We start from the raw sequence: 25,222 nt of genomic DNA on the forward strand, positions 1-25,222 counted from the left end.
AACATTAAACGTTTATTTAATATATCACCTTGACCTCGGGTCCAATGTCGAAGTATTGAAATTGTAATATTAAGATTGGAAGTCATATAAAGAAACAAAATTAATTTAAAAAATAGATAAAACAAAATATTAGTTATAGAAAGAACCCGGGGGAAAAAGGGGCTACATTACTAACAAAAAATGAGCTTTAATTTAAATTAAACTTTCAAAATAATTAATGGCATTTCTAACTATGATGGATATTTCTTTTCTATTTCTTTCACCCGGATGATCAGTTATAATCAATATATGTATAGTAAATTTTGCAAATATATATGGTAATTAAGCTATACAGAATTTTTCACTTCGAATATTGAGCACTGGAAAAAAACCACCCCACAAAAAAAAAAAATAAAATAAATAATTAAAAATAAATCATTTCAACTTTTTTGTCATATTTTGGGGTTCGTTTTGTTTATGAAATTGTTACGTGAAACTACAGAATGGTCTCATAAAAATCAATTGAATTTATCGTTATTTTATGTTTTAAATGTAATTCCCGCTCTCCCACCACCAAAAAAATAAATTGTATTTATCATGTTTTGTCCCCTCCCCCCTCGATCGCCAAACTTGAAAAAATGCTAGAGGTTACATGTCTCATTCAACGCTTGGTGGCCAAAAAGTGGGTTTTCATTTTACATTAAATTAATATCGAAAAGTGATCCCCCACTCTAAAATGTTAATTTTCTTTCTTTTCAAAATTTCTTTCATATTATTTATAAAGGCTATTTAAACATATTAGGCTAAAAAAAGTAGATCTTTATTTTTTTAGGTGGATCACATCATAAAAAAATTACCGATTTCTGTATAACCGTTTATAGAATAATAATTTAAAAAAACAAAAAACAAATGAAATCTTTTCATTTTTTGTAAGCGTTTCTTTTTTTTTTTAATATTAAAAAAAAACAAGAAAAGCCAAACATTTTTCTATCTCCTCGGAATTATTTTTGCAAGCTAGAAATTTATTGAGATTACCAAATTATTTTATTTGGTGATAGTTTTTTTTTATTTGTTTATGTTCCGAAGGGGCAAATAACTTTTAAACAAAGATTTTTAAAAAATCGATGTTGGAATAATAATTCCAAATAAATTTAATTAAATATGTTATCAATTTAATTATTGTTTCAAATTTATTAAATAACGATTTTAAATAGAACACTTATAACAATTGTCTCACTAGAAACATTAACTAAGATACCGCTATTTAATAACATTGATTTTTCTTAATGTAATATGCAAATGAGATGATCTTGTTATTGTATCTAGTTTGCAAAAATCATACTATATATAGAAATAAATGAGAGAGTAAAGTAAGGAACTTTTGTATATATGTTTATCAAATTGTGAACAAATAAACAGACAGGAATACGAATTTATATATATATATATATATATATATATATATATATATATATATATATATCTTTTTATTTATAGTTATGTCTCAGAAGTAGTGAAAAGCACATCTTATTTTTCTTTTATTAATATTATTTTTTTTTCCTTGTACACATGTTTATGAATTATTCCATGGATTTCTGCCTTTGGATTATTATGGACCATTTTCTTCCAATTACGGGATTTCCTTGGATTTTACTTGTACAAATGGAAATTCTTTTAACTTTCTTGAAGTTCTACATTTGGATTTTACCGTCACTGGATTTTTTATCTTCCACCAGACTATCCATTCATGTGTAATCACCTTTTTCTTTACCATATTCCCTCTGCTTAACTTATTTTGTTTTCAAGTAAGATCTTTGACTTACTTGTTGTTTCATCAAATACTTCTGCATGCAAAATCCGATCCCGCATTTTGCTAATTCCTACCCTCTGATGAGAAGGAGAGTATTTCTTCGAAACTCTGCGGATTAAGGACTATCCATTTATCTAGTGTTTCCTTTTCAGATTAAATATGTTTTTAACTCATTTAAAAGTATTTTTTAACATATTTTATTAACTGCTGGCTCATATATATATATATATATATATATATATATATATAAATTCGTATTCCTATATACACGCACACATACATATATGATTAGTTATAGAGAAAGATTGAGAAAAAAAATAGGATTAAGGTTACCAAAGAAGACTAAGAGGTAATTGCATGTTAAAAACTTATAAAATAATTAATGACATTTCTAACTATGGTGAACATTTCATCTGGAAGATTATTGTCAAATTTCAAAAATCAGTCCATTAAAGCAATTGATTTTTTTTTTTGCTTGTAGAGTAATTAATGTTAGGAACAAGTTACTAGATCAGATTATGAACAGCAATAGTGTTAAAGAGTTAAGAGTGCATTTTTTTAAGAATTATTGGATGAAATATTCAAAAGAAATATATCCGTATATCATTATTGTATTAACCGTGTAAATTTTCTGTGTCATGATCAAAAATGAATGGTTAAGTTGAGAATGGGGCTGAAAGAGTCATAACAAATCATCAGGAAATCATGGTGCTTGTTGAGTACTGGTAATATGTATTAGATTTTATGGCCATTAATCAGTGCAAAGAACCATTACACTTTATTGGGAAATCTTTTTGAAATTTCACTTTCTTTGTTTAAAATGTTTGACTTATAAAGAAATGCGTTGACGTGTAAGAAATGAATTTATGTTGAGATTGAACCTAAATCGAGCAAGAAGCAATTTTAATATTGTGCTGCTTCGAGCAGTTGAGCTAAGTATAGAACTGAGTTTATAGATTTTATGATTGGTATGTTTTTACTGGCAGCGTTCCCATGTGTATTGTTAAATTATGATTTTGTGAAAATTCAGATCCAAATACCTTGCAAGAATTCGGGTTTTCTAATTTATATGTTCATTTGACGTGTGTTTTCAGACTATCAGTCAATGAAAATAAGGCTTCACATCGTATATATTAATGCACTATAAAACGTTTGTTTTGACCTTGAAGAAACCTTGATGTTAAAACAGTTTTGGTAAATGTCATATGATAGCGTGGGATTATGTTGCAACTTTGTCTTGGAAACTGAAATATTCAATTATAATAATGCAACACTCATTGTCTTGTGTTAATCACTGCCTTTCATCATTTAAACAATTTAAAACAAATGCTTTCATAAAATTGTCATTTCTATGTAAATGTTTCCCCATGTTTTCTTTCTTTTATATAAAAAACTAAAACTAAAATAAAGAATTGTTATTTCATGATTTTTTTCATTTTGATTTTTTATCTTTTTTTTTTTTCATTTTATATATATTGTTTTTTTTTGTTTGTTTGTTTATTTTCAGTGCATTCAAGGTTCACAATGCTGGAACAACATTTTATTTTGCCTCTGAACGGCAGGATGACATGAGCAAGTATGTAGCGTTTTTTCTCCGTTTTTCTTCATTAAAATTAGTGTACTCATGCAATGAAAACATAGCAACAGCTTCACTGATAAATTTATTTCTAAATATTAAAAAAATATACATTAAGGGATTTAGATGAAAATAATTTCTTTAACATAGATACCCCTTTCCTTCAACTGTATGAGTTCACTCATTTTGTCAGAATTTTTGCCTCCATTTTTTTTGTTTGAATCCGTCCATATTGTTTTTATGAAAATATTTCTGTTTAACTATGCATCATGATTTTTTGCAAAAAAAAAAAAAAAAAAAGAAAAAAGATAAACACAAAACTTTTGCAAGAAAAACTTTAAGGATTTGTTGTGCTTTTTGTTCATCCTCCTCGGCTTTATCTTCTTTCTTTGAGAAGAGGCTTATTACTACTTGTGTCAAGCCCTCTTACTGAGGAATGTCTATGGAGTTGATCAGCCTGCACTTCCTCTAGTATGCTGACTTTTCATAATCTTACCTGATCTTGTCTATCGTCCTATTCAGAAGGTAAATAAAATATATATGAACCTAAGTAGTTAGAGTATAAAATCGACTTTACATTCTAGTAAGAGATGATCTTTTTTGTTCTTTACAACATCTTCCTCACTGAAGAGACGTTGCTATCATTATTTTAATGGAAGATGCTTCACTGAGCTCAAATCTCTGGTTCCTCTCTCTAAAACGTTCACAGCAAGAACTTATTACCACTGCAAAGAACTTTACTTTTTCTCTGTATACTTAAAACTAAACAGAATTTCCATAAACGAAATTTCTGTCTATGGACTGTTTCTCTGCATACTGCAACATAGTTATCTCCAAATCCAATGTCAACAACTACTTGTCAAAAGTAATCAAATTAATTTCATTCATCTTTTTTGGTCTTCTAATAATATTCATTATCCAACTGACAAGCTATACACTTTCATTAACTCTTATCCTTCAGTGGTTTTTGCCTTTAATTAATATTGTATTTATATAGTAAAAAAGAAGAATATTACACAATCAAGAAATATAAGTCAATGGTGATGGATGAGAAGTTGGATGTGGAGAAAAGTATATTTGGATGGTAAATCTATTGAGTTTGTTTACAAGTTTTTTGATCTTGATGATAATATTGGAGCACAAGAAGGTGCTGGTGTGATGACAAGAGTTACAAGTGAATAGAGTTTGTTCAAAGAACTTTTGCCATTACTAAGCAGCATAGCATCACCACTATTTATCAGTAGGAGCCTATCAGGCATATTAACACTGTGATTATGTATGGAAGTGAAACCTAGTCAATAAACATTGAGGATATTCATTGCATAGAGATAAATGATCTAAGAACAATATAATGAATGTGTAATGTGAGTCTTTAAGACAGGTTTAGAACTGATGACCTCAGAAGAAGGATTAAATCTTGACAGATGTGCAGAACAGGGGATTTTGATAGTATGGCCACATTGAAAGACAAATTGTTGGATTAATAGATGGAGAGCAGTTGAAGAAGTAAGGTCACTTGATGAGGGAAGGCCAAGGAAAACCTGGATTTGAGAGAAAAAGGGATAAAGACATTACTAGAGATGGATTAGTTTGGAAGAAGTTTCTAAAAGCTGTTAAAAACAGGTTAGTATGAAAAGCAGAAGTGAAACTAAACGCTGAGGTAATTGTCGCCTGACATATGTTTTCCTTTTTTGAAGTGTCTTAGTTTTCACTATTTTTCTCCATCTATAATTTTTCCTTCGCTTCATAACAGTAGATGATTTCCTTTTTCCCGCCATAAGTGGTTTTATAGACAGTGAAGAATGGTGGTATAGAGCAAGACAACATATGTTGGGCAATAACGGTTTTTGAAAGTAGATTTAATAGTGAATTTAATGCTATATGAGAACAAGTTATTGTAAATAATAGATTAGTATGCCATTAATAATAATAATATATAGCAATAATAATAATAATATAGTAATACCATTAATGATAATAATATATAGCAATAATAATAATAATATAGTAATACCATTAATAATAATAATATATAGCAATAATAATAATAATATAGTAATACCATTAATGATAATAATAATATACAGCAATAATAATAATATAGTATTACCATTAATCATAATAATAATATATAGCAATAATAATAATATAGTAATATAATTAATAATAATAATATATAGCAATAATAATAATATAGTAATACCATTAATAATAATAATAATATACAGCAATAATAATAATATAGTAATACCATTAATAATAATAATATATAGCAATACTATTAATAATAATAATATATAGCAATAATAATAATATAGTAATACCATTAATAATAATAATAATATACAGCAATAATAATAATATAGTAATACCATTAATAATAATAATATACAGCAATAATAATATAGTAATACCATTAATAATAATAATATATAGCAATAATAATATAGTAATACCATTAATAATAATAATAATAATATGCAGCAATAATAATATAGTAATACCATTAATAATAATAATATATAGCAATAATAATAATAATATAGTAATACCATTAATAATAATAATATATAGCAATAATAATAATAATATAGTAATACCATGAATAATAATAATATATATAGCAATAATAATAATAATATAGTAATACCATTAATTAATAATAATATATAGCAATAATAATAATATAGTAATACCATCAATGATAATAATATATAGCAATAATAATAATATAGTAATACCATTAATAATAATAATATATAGCAATAATAATAATAATATAGTAATACCATAATAAATAATCATATATAGCAATAATAATAATAATATAGTAATACCATTAATCATAATAATATATAGCAATAATAATAATAATATAGTAATACCATTAATTAATAATAATATATAGCAATAATAATAATAATATAGTAATACCATCAATGATTATGATATATAGCAATAATAATAATATAGTCATATCATTAATAATAATATATAGCAATAATAATAATAATAATATAGTAATACAATAATTAATAATAATATATAGCAATAATAATAATAATATAGTAATACCATTAATAATAATAATATATAGCAATAATAATAATATAGTAATACCATTAATAATAATAATATATAGCTATAATTATAATAAAGTAATACCATTAATAATAATAATATATAGCAATAATAATAATATAGTAATACCATTAATAATAATAATAATATATAGCAATACCATCAATGATAATAATAATATATAGCAATAATAATAATAATATAGTAATACCATTAACGATAATAATATATAGCAATAATAATAATATAGTAATACCATTAATGATAATAATAATATATAGCAATAATAATAATATAGTAATACCATTAATAATAATAATAATAATAATAATATATAGCAATAATAACAATATAGTAATACCATTAATAATAATAATAATAATAATATATAACAATAATAATATAGTAATACCATCAATGATCATAATATATAGCAATAATAATAATAATATAGTAATACCATTAATAATAATAATATATAGCAATAATAATAATATACTAGTACCATTAATAATAATAATAAAAATAATAATAATAGCAATAATAATATAGTAATACCATTAATAATAATAATAATAATAATAGCAATAATAATATAGTAATACCATTAATAATAATAATAATATATAGCAATAATAATATAGTAATACCATTAATATTAAGTATATATAGCAATAATAATAATATAGTAATACCAATTATAATAATAATAATATATAGCAATAATAATATAGTAATACCATTAATAATAATAATATATAGCAATAATAATATAGTAATACCATTAATAATAATAATAATATATAGCAATAATAATATAGTAATACCATTAATAATAATAATAATATATAGCCATAATAATATAGTAATACCATTAATAATAATGATAATATATAGCAATAATATAGTAATACCATTAAAAATAATAATAATATATAGCAATAATAATATAGTAATACCATTAATAATAATAATAATAATATATAGCAATAATAATATAGTAATACCATTAATAATAATAATAATAATATATAGCAATAAGAATATAGTAATAGCATAAATGATAATAATAATATATAGCAATAATAATATAGTAATACATTTAATAATAATAATATATAGCAATAATAATATAGTAATACCATTAATAATAATAATAATATATAGCAATAATAATATAGTAATACCATTAATGATAATAATATATAGCAATAATAATATAGTAATACCATAATGATAATAATATATAGCAATAATAATATAGTAATACCATTAATAATAAAAATTTATAGCAATAATAATATAGTAATACCATTAATGATAATAATATATAGCAATAATAATATAGTAATACCATTAATGATAATAATAATATATAGCAATAATAATATAGTAATACCATTAATAATAATATATAGCAATAATAATATAGTAATACCATTACTGATAATAATAATATATAGCAATAATAATATAGTAATACCATTAATAATAATAATATATAGCAATAATAATATAGTAATACCATTAATAATAATAATAATAATATATAGCAATAATAATATAGTAATACCATTAATGATAATAATATATAGAAATAATAATATAGTAATACCATTAATGACAATAATAAATAGCAATAATAATATAGTAATACCATTAATAATAATAATATATAGCAATAATAATATAGTAATACCATTAATGATAATAATAATATATAGCAATAATAATATAGTAATACCATTAATAATAATAATAATATATAGCAATAATAATATAGTAATACCATTAATAATAATAATAATATATAGCAATAATAATATAGTAATACCATTAATAATAATAATATATAGCAATAATAATATAGTAATACCATTAATGATAATAATAATATATAGCAATAATAATATAGTAATACCATTAATAATAATAATAATAATAATATATAGCAATAATAATATAGTAATACCATTAATAATAATAATATATAACAATGATAATATAGTAATACCATTAATAATAATAATATATAGCAATAATAATATAGTAATACCATTAATGATAATAATAATATATAGCAATAATAATATAGTAATACCATTAATAATAATAATAATATATAGCAATAATAATATAGTAATACCATTAATAATAATAATAATATATAGCAATAATAATATAGTAATACCATTAATAATAATAATAATATATAGCAATAATAATATAGTAATACCATTAATAATAATAATAATATATAGCAATAATAATATAGTAATACCATAATTGATAATAATAATAATAATATATAGCAATAATAATATAGTAATACCATTAATAATAATAATATATAGCAATAATAATATAGTAATACCATTAATAATAATAATAATATATAGCAATAATAATATAGTAATACCATTATAATAATAATAATATATAGCAATAATAATATAGTAATACCATTAATGATAATAATAATATATAGCAATAATAATATAGTAATACCATTAAAAATAATAATATATAGCAATAATAATATAGTAATACCATTAATAATAATAATAATATATAGCAATAATAATATAGTTATACCATTAATGATAATAATAATAATATATAGCAATAATAATATAGTAATACCATTAATAATAATAATAATATAAAGCAATAATAATATAGTAATACCATTAATAATAATAATAATATATAGCAATAATAATATAGTAATACCATTAATGATAATAATATATAGCAATAATAATATAGTAATACCATTAATAATAATAATATATAGCAATAATAATATAGTAATACCATTAATAATAATAATAATATATAGCAATAATAATATAGTAATACCATTAATGATAATAATATATAGCAATAATAATATAGTAATACCATTAATAATAATAATAATAATATATAGCTATAATAATATAGTAATACCATTAATAATAATAATAATAATAATAAATATATATTGCAATAATAATATAGTAATACCATTAATGATAATAATAATATATAGCAATAATAATATAGTAATACCATTAATAATAATAATATATAGCAATAATAATATAGTAATACCATTAATGATAATAATAATATATAGCAATAATAATATAGTAATACCATTAATGATAATAATATAGTAATACCATTAATGATAATAATATAGTAATACCATTAATGATAATAATAATATATAGCAATAATAATATAGTAATACCATTAATAATAATAATATATAGCAATAATAATATAGTAATACCATTAATGATAATAATAATATATAGCAATAATAATATAGTAATACCATTAATAATAATAATAATATATAGCAATAATAATATAGTAATACCATTAATAATAATAATAATAATATATAGCAATAATAATATAGTAATACCATTAATGATAATAATATATAGCAATAAAATTATAGTAATACCATTAATAATAATATATAGCAATTATAATATAGTAATACCATTAATAATAATAATAATATATAGCAATAATAATATAGTAATACCATTAATGATAATAATAATATATAGCAATAATAATATAGAAATACCATTAATAATAATAATAATAATATATAGCAATAATAATATAGTAATACCATTAATAATAATAATATATAACAATGATAATATAGTAATACCATTAATAATTATAATATATAGCAATAATAATATAGTAATACCATTAATGATAATAATAATATATAGCAATAATAATATAGTAATACCATTAATAATAATAATAATATATAGCAATAATAATATAGTAATACCATTAATAATAATAATAATATATAGCAATAATAATATAGTAATACCATTAATAATAATAATAATATATAGCAATAATAATATAGTAATACCATTAATGATAATAATAATAATATATAGCAATAATAATATAGTAATACCATTAATAATAATAATATATAGCAATAATAATATAGTAATACCATTAATAATAATAATAATATATAGCAATAATAATATAGTAATACCATTAATGATAATAATAATATATAGCAATAATAATATAGTAATACCATTAAAAATAATAATATATAGCAATAATAATATAGTAATACCATTAATAATAATAATAATATATAGCAATAATAATATAGTTATACCATTAATGATAATAATAATAATATATAGCAATAATAATATAGTAATACCATTAATAATAATAATAATATAAAGCAATAATAATATAGTAATACCATTAATAATAATAATATATAGCAATAATAATATAGTAATACCATTAATGATAATAATATATAGCAATAATAATATAGTAATACCATTAATAATAATGATATATAGCAATAATAATATAGTAATACCATTAATAATAATAATATATAGCAATAATAATATAGTAATACCATTAATGATAATAATATATAGCAATAATAATATAGTAATACCATTAATAATAATAATAATAATATATAGCTATAATAATATAGTAATACCATTAATAATAATAATAATAATAATAAATATATATTGCAATAATAATATAGTAATACCATTAATGATAATAATAATATATAGCAATAATAATATAGTAATACCATTAATAATAATAATAATATATAGCAATAATAATATAGTAATACCATTAATGATAATAATAATATATAGCAATAATAATATAGTAATACCATTAATAATAATAATATATAGCAATAATAATATAGTAATACCATTAATAATAATAATAATATATAGCAATAATAATATAGTAATACCATTAATAATAATAATAATAATATATAGCAATAATAATATAGTAATACCATTAATGATAATAATATATAGCAATAATAATATAGTAATACCATTAATGATAATAATAATAATATATAGCAATAATAATATAGTAATACCATTAATAATAATAATATATAGCAATAATAATATAGTAATACCATTAATGATAATAATAATATATAGTAATAATAATATAGTAATACCATTAAAAATAATAATATATAGCAATAATAATATAGTAATACCATTAAAAATAATAATATATAGCAATAATAATATAGTAATACCATTAATAATAATAATAATATATAGCAATAATAATATAGTTATACCATTAATGATAATAATAATAATATATAGCAATAATAATATAGTAATACCATTAATAATAATATAAAGCAATAATAATATAGTAATACCATTAATAATAATAATAATATATAGCAATAATAATATAGTAATACCATTAATGATAATAATATATAGCAATAATAATATAGTAATACCATTAATAATAATAATAATAATATATAGCAATAATAATATAGTAATACCATTAATGATAATAATATATAGCAATAATAATATAGTAATACCATTAATAATAATAATAATAATATATAGCAATAATAATATAGTAATACCATTAATAATAATAATAATAAATATATATTGCAATGATAATATAGTAATACCATTAATGATAATAATAATATATAGCAATAATAATATAGTAATACCATTAATAATAATAATATATAGCAATAATAATATAGTAATACCATTAATGATAATAATAATATATAGCAATAATAATAGAGTAATACCATTAATAATAATAATATATAGCAATAATAATATAGTAATACCATTAATAATAATAATAATAATAATATATAGCAATAATAATATAGTAATACCATTAATAATAATAATAATATATAGCAATAATAATATAGTAATACCATTAATGATAATAATATATAGCAATAATAATATAGTAATACCATTAATAATAATATATAGCAATAATAATATAGTAATACCATTAATGATAATAATAATATATAGCAATAATAATATAGTAATACCATTAATGATAATAATAATATATAGCAATAATAATATAGTAATACCATTAATAATAATAATAATAATATATAGCAATATTAATATAGTAATACCATTAATAATAATATATAGCAATAATAATATAGTAATACCATTAATGATAATAATATATAGCAATAATAATATAGTAATACTATTAATAATAATAATAATATATAGCAATAATAATATAGTAATACCATTAATAATAATAATATATAGCAATAATGATATAGTAATACCATTAATGATAAAACTAATATATAGCAATAATAATATAGTAATACCATTAATAATAATAATAATATATAGCAATAATAATATAGTAATACCATTAATAATAATAATATATAGCAATAATAATATAGTAATACCATTAATAATAATAATAATAAATATATATTGCAATGATAATATAGTAATACCATTAATAATAATAATATATAGCAATAATAATATAGTAATACCATTAATAATAATAATATATAGCAATAATAATATAGTAATACCATTAATGATAATAATAATATATAGCAATAATAATATAGTAATACCATTAATAATAATAATATATAGCAATAATAATATAGTAATACCATTAATAATAATAATATTATAAAGCAATAATAATATAGTAATACCATTAATAATAATAATAATATATAGCAATAATAATATAGTAATACCATTAATGATAATAATATATAGCAATAATAATATAGTAATACCATTAATGATAATAATATATAGCAATAATAATATAGTAATACCATTAATAATAATATATAGCAATAATAATATAGTAATAACATTAATGATAATAATAATATATAGCAATGATAATATAGTAATACCATTAATAATAATAATATATAGCAATAATAATATAGTAATACCATTAATAATAATAATAATAATAATATATAGCAATATTAATATAGTAATACCATTAATAATAATAATAATATATAGCAATAATAATATAGTAATACCATTAATGATAATAATATATAGCAATAATAATATAGTAATACTATTAATAATAATAATAATATATAGCAATAATAATATAGTAATACCATTAATAATAATAATAATATATAGCAATAATGATATAGTAATACCATTAATGATAAAACTAATATATAGCAATAATAATATAGTAATACCATTAATAATAATAATAATATATAGCAATAATAATATAGTAATACCATTAATGATAATAATAATATATAGCAATAATATAGTAATACCATTAATAATAATAATAATATATAGCAATAATAATATAGTAATACCATTAATGATAATAATAATAATATATAGCCATAATAATATAGTAATACCATTAATGATAATAATAATAATATATAGCAATAATAATATAGTAATACCATTAATGATAATAATAATAATATATAGCAATAATAATATAGTAATACCATTAATGATAATAATATATAGCAATAATAATATAGTAATACCATTAATAATAATAATAATATATAGCAATAATAATATAGTAATACCATTAATAATAATAATAATATATAGCAATAATAATATAGTAATACCATTAATGATAATAATAATATATAGCAATAATAATATAGTAATACCATATTAATAATAATAATAATATATAGCAATAATAATATAGTAATACCATTAATGATAATAATAATATATAGCAATAATAATATAGTAATACGATTAATAATAATAATATATAGCAATAATAATATAGTAATACCATTAATGATAATAATAATATATAGCAATAATAATATAGTAATACCATTAATGATAATAATAATATATAGCAATAATAATATAGTAATACCATTAATAATAATAATATATAGCAATAATAATATAGTAATACCATTAATAATAATAATATATAGCAATAATAATATAATAATACCATTAATGATAATAATAATATATAGCAATAATTATATAGTAATACCATTAATGATAATAATAATATATAGCAATAATAATATAGTAATACCATTAATGATAATAATATATAGCAATAATAATATAGTAATACCATTAATGATAATAATAATATATAGCAATAATAATATAGTAATACCATTAATAATAATAATATATAGCAATAATAATATAGTAATACCATTAATAATAATATATAGCAATAATAATATAGTAATACCATTAATGATAATAATAATAATATATAGCAATAATAATATAGTAATACCATTAATAATAATAATATTATATAGCAATAGTAATATAGTAATACCATTAATAATAATAATATATAGCAATAATAATATAGTAATACCATTCATGATAATAATATATAGCAATAATAATACAGTAATACCATTAATAATATTAATATATAGCAATAATAATATAGTAATACCATTAATAATAATAATAATATATAGCAATAATAATATAGTAATACCATTAATGATAATAATAATAATATATAGCAATAATAATATAGTAATACCATTAATAATAATAATAATATATAGCAATAATAATACTAATTATAGTAATACCATTAATAATAATAATATATAGCAATAATAATATAGTAATACCATTAATGATAATAATAATATATAGCAATAATAATATAGTAATACCATTAATAATAATAATAATAATATATAGCAATAATAATATAGTAATACCATTAATAATAATAATAGTAATACCATTAATGATAATAATAATATATAGCAATAATAATATAGTAATACCATTAATAATAATAATATATAGCAATAATAATATAGTAATACCATTAATGATAATAATAATATATAGCAATAATAATATAGTAATACCATTAATAATAATAATATATAGCAATAATAATATAGTAATACCATTAATAATAATAATATATAGCAATAATAATATAGTAATACCATTAATAATAATATATAGCAATAATAATATAGTAATACCATTAATAATAATAATAATAATATATAGCAATAATAATATAGTAATACCATTAATAATAATAATAATATAGTAATACCATTAATAATAATAATAATACATAGCAATAATAATAATAATAATATAATACCATTAATGATAATAATATAGAGTAGTAAATAGTATGATTACACATCTAAAAGCAAGAATAGTTTTAAAACTCCAAAACTTTGTGCTAGAATTGTCCACACAGAATCATAGCACAACACATATGTGACAATGACATTTATGCTGATGACACTACTATCTATGGTAGCACATCTAAGACCGTAAACGACCAAGTTCTCTCTGATTCTCTCTCCTCTGATCTTCAGCAAGTGGTACAATGGGGAAAGAGGTGGCTTGTTACTTTTAATGCATCTAAAACCAAGCTTTTATCTTTATACCATCAATGCTCTAATCCCCATCTGGCATCAATTGAAATGAATGGCTCTCATTTTGGGGAGGCCTCATGTTTTGACAAGCTTCTGGGCTTGACCTTTACTCCTGATCTTAAATGGAACACATACATTAAATCCGTTGCTGAGGCCACTGGAAAAATGGTGGGATCCTTCTATCAATCCAGTAGATATCTCACTGCTGATGCAATTCACTATCTATATAAGAGCCAGGTACATTCAAGGATGGAGTACTGTTGCCACATCTGGGCAGGAGCTGCTAGAAAGGACTTATCCTGCCTTGATAGAGTTCAAAATAGACTTTGTAGCCTTGTAGGGGATGTCTTTTTCTCTTCCCTGCAACCTCTTTCTCATAGAAGAGATGTTGCGAGTTTGTCTCTGCTTTATCGTTATTTTCATGGAAAGTGCTCAGCTGAGCTCCAATCTATGCCCCCCCCTTAGCCAGACTTTCACAAGAAACACCCATCTAGCAGAAAACACTATCACTAATTTCCCCCCACTCTTTATCTGTGCCTAAACCTAAACGTAGATTCCATGAGTAAAGCTTCTTTCTTAGAACTGCACGCTTGTGGAATTATCTTCCGTTTTCCTGCTTTTCAGCTGACTACAATATGGTTGTCTTCAAGTCTAACGTAAACAAGTTTTTGATGAACCATTCCATATAAGTTAACAAATTCACAGAATTTCCATTATTAACGATTACTATATTGTCCAATTTCTACTGTACACTCTTTAACCCTTATCCTCGAGTGGCCTCTTGGCATTGATGATGTGATGCCTATGTAAAAAAAAAAAATCAATTCAAAGTTATGGTCTTCTAAATGTTGGTGCAATCATTAGTATGAAGCAATATTAATAAAATTATGAATTAAGATTTGCTGATGGAATGAGAGCAAACTACCTTGTGGGTGCTGTTTAAAATTTTATACAGATTCCCAAGTTCAACAAGATACACCTTTTAGAAGGTTAGGGTTACATCAACCCAAAATGTTGTGATAATAACACTCCAGATATGAACAGCAATCCAAATAATACAAAAGATCAATCCTCATCTCAAAAATTCAAGACATATTGCCATTGATGCTTAAGGAGCCAGATTTATATGGGGCAACTTGGGTGTGAAGTTAAGCAACATGTTTTTAAACATTATGAACTTCTGCAGTAAATCTTATTTTCTGTCTTTTTCATTTCTTTTATCATAACATGACAAAAACTCTGTTGCAATTGACACCTCCTGCTACAATACACTTCTGTGAAAGTGCAGTCAAGGCACATTATTTGATCATGTTATAAAGCTACACCTGGAAAGATATTGAACCATTTATACATGGACGGTCAGCGGTATTGATTCATCTCTGTTTTCATTTTGAGAAATTGATGTTCATGTTATTTTTAAATTAACATCTTCAATTGAGCATTTTTGCAATACTTGTATTTAATTATTTGCTTTTGGCCAATCGCTTCAGATTGTCCATATACATGAGGTGTTCATTCTTTCTTTTGTGTATGTGAACTTGGATCTCATATCACACTTTCTGAGTATGTTTCATTATCTTTATATTAATATCATAATTTGCTTTGGTCGTTATCATGTTGTGCATCCCTAAAAAAGGAAAGTGGAATATTCCAAATAAACCTTGTCACCTCTTAAAAGGAAAGTGGAATATTCCAATTCCTAAAAAAAAAAAAAATATTGGTGTCGCTGTTGAGGCAACGCTAATAAAAATGATTTGTTCTTCTTGGCCTTTTGGACAAGATCAAAGTTTAGTATCTGTTCTTATGATGTTACATTTCTTCTCTCTCAGTGGAGGAGAAATCCTTCACAACTAAGACAGCTTTTGTTCCTTTTCACCATATTAAAAAACGAACCTTGTGTCTAAATCTCTCCCGTGGGGAGGCATTGTAAATAGGTACTATATTTAATGTAACAAAGTTTTACTATTACAAAAGTAACTGGGAAAAGTAATTTCTGATTTAATTACAAAATTCCCTGGAAATGTCCCTTCTGATTAATTACAAAATTCCCTGGAAATGTCCTTTCTGATTAATTATAATGTTGTTTACTTGCCTCCCCACAAGCGCAGAGTTGGGCATGAGGTCGGTTAAAAGTTTTGGGGGAAACCAGCTCCCCAAAAAGGGTACTCTGGTCAGTAACAAAAATAAAAATTGTATCAGTAATGAAGGATTTCTCCTCCATTAACTAAGACCAAAAAAGGGGGGGGGGAAGTCACTGGAATGCTGAGACTGATACTACTACAAGCAATGGTTGTCTAATCCCTAACTGTGTTAATGTTTTTATGTATTAATTTCGAAAAGCTGCTGAAAAGTTTATGATTTAAACATTACTTTATTTCAAGTATATTTTAAACAGTGGGGTGGGGGGGGTATCAAGTCGGTCCCGGAAATGACATAAACCTTTTACGATTTAAACATTACTTTATTTCATGTATATTTTTTACAGTGGGGTGGGGTGGGGGGATATGAAATCAGTCCCGGAAATGGCTGAAACCGTTTACACATTAAGCATTACTTTATTTAATTTATATTTTAACAGTGGGGTGGGGGATATGAAGTCAGTCCCGGATATGGCTGAAACAGTTTACTATTTAAACATTACATTATTTCATATATATTTTTAACAGTGGGTTGGGGATATAAAGTCAGTCCAGAAATGACTGAAACAGCTTACTATTTAAACATTACTTTATTTATGTATATTTTTAACAGTGGGGTGGCAGACATGAAGTCAGTCCCGGGATTGAATGAGATAAGTGCAAATATATACTAGCAGAAAGTGCGTCCAGTATTGAATGATATAAGTGGAAAACATATAGTAGCAGAATACCCAGCGTCGCCCGGGATCAAATGAGATAGGTGAAAGATATATACTAGCAGAATATGTGGCGTCACCTGGATTGGATAGGTGGAACATATATACTATGAGAATACTCAGAATTGATTGATATGTTTGTAGTGGAATAATCATCCTAGGAAATATATCAAAGTTATTATTTAAGTAAGGGGGAGCGACATAGAGGCTTAAAGTTTTGAAAATTGTCAAAATTAGTAACATATCCAAGAATTATGAAAAATGATGAAATGTGAGTTAATTGATTCGTGTGTTTGCAATGAAATAATCAGACCAGATAATATATCAAAGTTATTATTTTAGTGATGGGGAGTTTATAATGTGGGTTAAAAATATAAAAAGTGATTGTCGAAATTAGTAATATATCCAAGAATTATGAAAAATGATGAAATGCAAGATAATTGATAGTTGTGTTTTTTTATGAAAGAATCAGCCCAGACAATATGTCAAAGTTATTATTTAAGTAAGGGGAAAGGCGATAAGGAGGGCTTAAATTATGAAAAATAATTGTCGAAAGTAGTAACATGTCCAAGAATTACAAAAAATGATAATGTGATTTAATGCATTAGTGTGTTTGCAATGAAATAATCAGACCAGACAATATATCAAAGTTATTATTTTAGTAAGGGGGCGATGATGTGGGTTAAAATGAAGAAAAATTATTGTCGAAATTAGTAACATATCCAAGAATTATGAAAAATGATTAAATGTGAGTTGATTGATAGTTGTTTTTTTATGAAATAATCAGCCCATACAATATATCAAATTTTTTATTTTAGTAAGTTGGGGGGGGGGCGGATAATGTGGGTTAAAATTATGAAAAATTATTATCGAACTTAGCAACATATTCAATAATTATGAAAAATGATGAAATGTGAGTTAATTAACGGGTGTATTTGTAATGAAATAATCAGCCCAGGAAATATATCAAAGTTATTATTTAAGTAAGGGGGGGGGGAGATACAGTTTTAACAAAAGGGCAAGAATAATATGATTGTGTCTTCATTCATGCTGAACAGAATGTCCACAGAATGCCCAGCAACAATATATTACATTTGAAAAATGCCACTGTGGAATTTCCACAGGTCCCGCTAGTTATTATTATTGCTTGTATATTTAAGTGTTGTTTGCTACTGAACAGCTGATTGTAACAATTTCTTGTTGATGTATGCTACATCCTACCACAAAAGGAGGAAGTAATGCCAGGAAGGGCGGTTTTATGAACACAGAACAGATACTATATTATCCACCCTCCAAAAGAAGGAGGTAATGCCTGAACAGTGATATCATGATAAACGAACATATACCACACTCTTTCCTCAAAAGATGAGGTAATACCTGAGAGGATTGTATAATGTCAACAGCAGATACTACATTAATCCCTACCCACACAAAAAAGGAGGTAATGCCTGGAGGAATAGTTTTGTGGTGAATAAACATATACTACACTTCCCTCTAAAAGAGGAGGTAATGCTTGGGAGGATGGATTCATGATAAGATAAATACTATACTACCCACCTCAATTGAGCATTGAAAAATAGTATAATAATAAAAAGAACTAATATTTTTTAAATTGATGTTAATTTTTATTTGATGCACTTTTAAAAAAATGCTTTTGTATCTTTTCAGGTGGATGAATAAAATGGGTTTAGCTGCTATAAGTTATGATATGTCAAAGATTAGCCCCACGGGTGGTGTCGTCAAACAGGAACAAGCAGTGAATCAAACTAACACCCATCAAAGTAAGTACAAAACCTTTCCAAATCTTATTAAATGTTAATTGCAATAAAAAATCTAGGCATTAAAACAATGTGGTTGTTAAGCAAGATGGACTTTTATCATAAGACTTATGAAGATCGTGCGTCAGGGGTGTCTGGTTCGTTACTATCCTAACTTCATTGATTTAAGGTTTGTGCCAAACATGTCTTTGCTTGCCACACTCAGAGACAGAGATAAAGCAAGAACAATGGTTTATGATGCTGACCCCATCTTTTCACCTGATACCTATTAGCTAAGTTATGACCCACTACTTGGTGCCAAATCTGTCTGCCATGGATGGCCTTGCCAAGAACCAGATTGAAGGTTTAAGCCTTACTACAGATGATACTAAGAATAAAATAAAAATTACTTAACACTTTTACCTGGTCATAACTGACGGAGAGACAATAATGTAGCCCCATGAATTAAAGAAAAAGTTCAGTTCCAAATTTGGTAAAGACTCCAGAATTCAATACGATACATCTGAGGAAGATCAGAGCTTACATCATCTGAAATGTTGTGAGAAGGTGAGAGAAAAAAATCAGCCTCTAATATGTTCAACTATTTGTGGCGTTTGCACGATATAAATGCATTTGTATAAGATGTAATTTCATATTCTACCCAAGACATCCCGATGAGTAGTGATCTTAGTGTAGAACATTGCAGAACTGAAGAAACCACAACTTGCAGATAGAACTTTTTTAATCTGAGGTGACAAGATGTCAGATGATTCTCTAGTTGGTTCCATTCAATAAATTGGCACCAAGAGAAACGAAATTAAGTAAAATAAGTGCTGACTTTGATTAAACATCTGGCCACCATATGAGCACAGCAGGTATTAAAAGAGAATGTAATTGAGGGGAACAAAATGGAAGAAAAAATGTTTATATCTTAACAAAATTAATTTAAATTGCCGCAGCTGGAAATCTGAACCATAAAATGGCAAAATGAGACAGGATATAGCCAGTTATCAAAGAAAATGTGATTTTTAATTTCTAAACCCCTCATCATAGGAAGATTATCCAGTTGTACTTTAATTGATAAAAAAGTACTTCACATTTAATGGGTTTCCTTTCATTTCTTTCAAAAACTTTATATACAGGACACATTCTAAAAGTAATGCTTTTTTTTTAAATTTATTTTATGCCACCCGAATGATTCAGAGAGATTGCAAATTGCATTGTTATGAGGACTAAACTTATACATTCATGAACTGAAAATTTCATCTCTGTTGTAGATATTGATGGTGTGAAACTCTAAGAAAGCAATGTGCATCAGAAGAAGAGATGCATCATTGAATTCCTGGCAAAAGTGCATTCAGAATGTTGGTGACTGTAGAAAAATTCAGAATGTTGGTGACTGTAGAAAAATTCAGAATGTTGCTGACTGTAGAAAAATTCAGAATGTTGCTGACTGTAGAAAAATTCAGAATGTTGGTAACTGTAGAAAAATTCAGAATGTTGGTGACTGTAGAAAAATTCAGAATGTTGGTGACTGTATAGAAAACTTCAGAATGTTGGTGACTGTAGAAAAATTCAGAATGTTGGTAACTGTAGAAAAATTAAGAATGTTGGTGACTGTATAGAAAACTTCAGAATGTTGGTGACTGTATAGAAAAATTCAGAATGTTGGTAACTGTAGAAAAATTCAGAATGTTGGTGACTGTATAGAAAACTTCAGAATGTTGGTGACTGTATAGAAAAATTCAGAATGTTGGTGACTGTAGAAAAATTCAGAATGTTGGTAACTGTAGAAAAATTCAGAATGTTGGTGACTGTGTAGAAAAATTCAGAATGTTGGTGACTGTGTAGAAAAATTCAGAATGTTGGTGACTGTCTAGAAAAATTCAGAATGTTGGTGACTGTGTAGAAAAATTCAGAATGTTGGTGACTGTATAGAAAAATTCAGAATGTTGGTGACTGTGTAGAAAAATTCAGAATGTTGGTGACTGTATAGAAAAATTCAGAATGTTGGTGACTCTGTAGAAAAATTCAGAATGTTGGTGACTGTGTAGAAAAATTCAGAATGTTGGTGACTGTATAGAAAACTTCAGAATGTTGGTGACTATGTAGAAAACTTCAGAATGTTGGTGACTGTATAGAAAAATTCAGAATGTTGGTGACTGTATAGAAAAATTCAGAATGTTGGTGACTGTGTAGAAAAATTCAGAATGTTGGTTACTGTATAGAAAAATTCAGAATGTTGGTGACTATGTAGAAAAATTCAGAATGTTGGTGACTGTATAGAAAAATTCAGAATGTTGGTGACTGTATAGAAAAATTCAGAATGTTGGTGACTGTATAGAAAAATTCAGAATGTTGGTGACTGTGTAGAAAAATTCAGAATGTTGGTGACTGTATAGAAAAATTCAGAATGTTGGTGACTGTGTAGAAAAATTCAGAATGTTGGTGACTGTATAGAAAAATTCAGAATGTTGGTGACTGTGTAGAAAAATTCAGAATGTTGGTGACTGTGTAGAAAAATTCAGAATGTTGGTGACTGTGTAGAAAAATTCAGAATGTTGGTGACTGTGTAGAAAAATTCAGAATGTTGGTGACTGTATAGAAAAATTCAGAATGTTGGTGACTGTGTAGAAAAATTCAGATGTTGGTGACTGTATAGAAAAATTCAGAATGTTGGTGACTGTATAGAAAAATTCAGAATGTTGGTGACTGTGTAGAAAAATTCAGAATGTTGGTGACTGTATAGAAAAATTCAGAATGTTGGTGACTGTATAGAAAAATTCAGAATGTTGGTGACTGTATAGAAAAATTCAGAATGTTGGTGACTGTATAGAAAAATTCAGAATGTTGGTGACTGTGTAGAAAAATTCAGAATGTTGGTGACTGTGTAGAAAAATTCAGAATGTTGGTGACTGTATAGAAAAATTCAGAATGTTGGTAACTGTAGAAAAATTCAGAATGTTGGTAACTGTAGAAAAATTCAGAATGTTGGTGACTGTATAGAAAACTTCAGAATGTTGGTGACTGTATAGAAAACTTCAGAATGTTGGTGACTGTAGAAAAATTCAGAATGTTGGTAACTGTAGAAAAATTCAGAATGTTGGTGACTGTATAGAAAAATTCAGAATGTTGGTGACTGTGTAGAAAAATTCAGAATGTTGGTGACTGTCTAGAAAAATTCAGAATGTTGGTGACTGTGTAGAAAAATTCAGAATGTTGGTGACTGTATAGAAAAATTCAGAATGTTGGTGACTGTGTAGAAAAATTCAGAATGTTGGTGACTGTATAGAAAAATTCAGAATGTTGGTGACTCTGTAGAAAAATTCAGAATGTTGGTGACTGTGTAGAAAAATTCAGAATGTTGGTGACTGTATAGAAAAATTCAGAATGTTGGTGACTATGTAGAAAAATTCAGAATGTTGGTGACTGTATAGAAAAATTCAGAATGTTGGTGACTGTATAGAAAAATTCAGAATGTTGGTGACTGTGTAGAAAAATTCAGAATGTTGGTTACTGTATAGAAAAATTCAGAATGTTGGTGACTATGTAGAAAAATTCAGAATGTTGGTGACTGTATAGAAAAATTCAGAATGTTGGTGACTGTATAGAAAAATTCAGAATGTTGGTGACTGTATAGAAAAATTCAGAATGTTGGTGACTGTGTAGAAAAATTCAGAATGTTGGTGACTGTATAGAAAAATTCAGAATGTTGGTGACTGTGTAGAAAAATTCAGAATGTTGGTGACTGTATAGAAAAATTCAGAATGTTGGTGACTGTGTAGAAAAATTCAGAATGTTGGTGACTGTGTAGAAAAATTCAGAATGTTGGTGACTGTGTAGAAAAATTCAGAATGTTGGTGACTGTGTAGAAAAATTCAGAATGTTGGTGACTGTATAGAAAAATTCAGAATGTTGGTGACTGTGTAGAAAAATTCAGATGTTGGTGACTGTATAGAAAAATTCAGAATGTTGGTGACTGTATAGAAAAATTCAGAATGTTGGTGACTGTGTAGAAAAATTCAGAATGTTGGTGACTGTATAGAAAAATTCAGAATGTTGGTGACTGTATAGAAAAATTCAGAATGTTGGTTACTGTGTAGAAAAATTCAGATGTTGGTGACTGTGTAGAAAAATTCAGAATGTTGGTGACTGTATAGAAAAATTCAGAATGTTGGTGACTGTGTAGAAAAATTCAGATGTTGGTGACTGTGTAGAAAAATTCAGAATGTTGGTGACTGTATAGAAAAATTCAGAATGTTGGTGACTGTGTAGAAAAATTCAGAATGTTGGTGACTGTATAGAAAAATTCAGAATGTTGGTGACTGTATAGAAAAATTCAGAATGTTGGTGACTGTATAGAAAAATTCAGAATGTTGGTGACTGTGTAGAAAAATTCAGATGTTGGTGACTGTGTAGAAAAATTCAGAATGTTGGTGACTGTGTAGAAAAATTCAGAATGTTGGTGACTGTGTAGAAAAATTCAGAATGTTGGTGACTGTGTAGAAAAATTCAGAATGTTGGTGACTGTATAGAAAAATTCAGAATGTTGGTGACTATGTAGAAAAATTCAGAATGTTGGTGACTGTATAGAAAAATTCAGAATGTTGGTGACTGTGTAGAAAAATTCAGAATGTTGGTGACTGTGTAGAAAAATTCAGATGTTGGTGACTGTGTAGAAAAATTCAGAATGTTGGTGACTGTATAGAAAAATTCAGAATGTTGGTGACTGTGTAGAAAAATTCAGAATGTTGGTGACTGTATAGAAAAATTCAGAATGTTGGTGACTGTATAGAAAAATTCAGAATGTTGGTGACTGTGTAGAAAAATTCAGATGTTGGTGACTGTGTAGAAAAAT

The 25,222-nt window shown here is 24.0% G+C and overlaps 1 protein-coding gene across 1 annotated transcript in view; it reads left to right on the forward strand.

Moving 5' to 3' along the window:
- LOC145247789 (uncharacterized) overlaps positions 1 to 25,222 on the forward strand; it is a 372,873-nt gene that overhangs the window by 325,860 nt on the left and 21,791 nt on the right. Inside the window, exons 10-11 of the mRNA XM_080109427.1 lie at positions 3,297 to 3,365; positions 20,276 to 20,388. Coding sequence (XP_079965553.1) covers positions 3,297 to 3,365; positions 20,276 to 20,388 — 182 coding nt within the window. The remainder of the gene's footprint in view (positions 1 to 3,296; positions 3,366 to 20,275; positions 20,389 to 25,222) is intronic.

Source organism: Euprymna scolopes, chromosome 26 (assembly GCF_053919585.1).
Source record: "Euprymna scolopes isolate OS-2025 chromosome 26, ASM5391958v1, whole genome shotgun sequence".
Lineage (NCBI taxonomy): Eukaryota > Metazoa > Mollusca > Cephalopoda > Sepiida > Sepiolidae > Euprymna > Euprymna scolopes.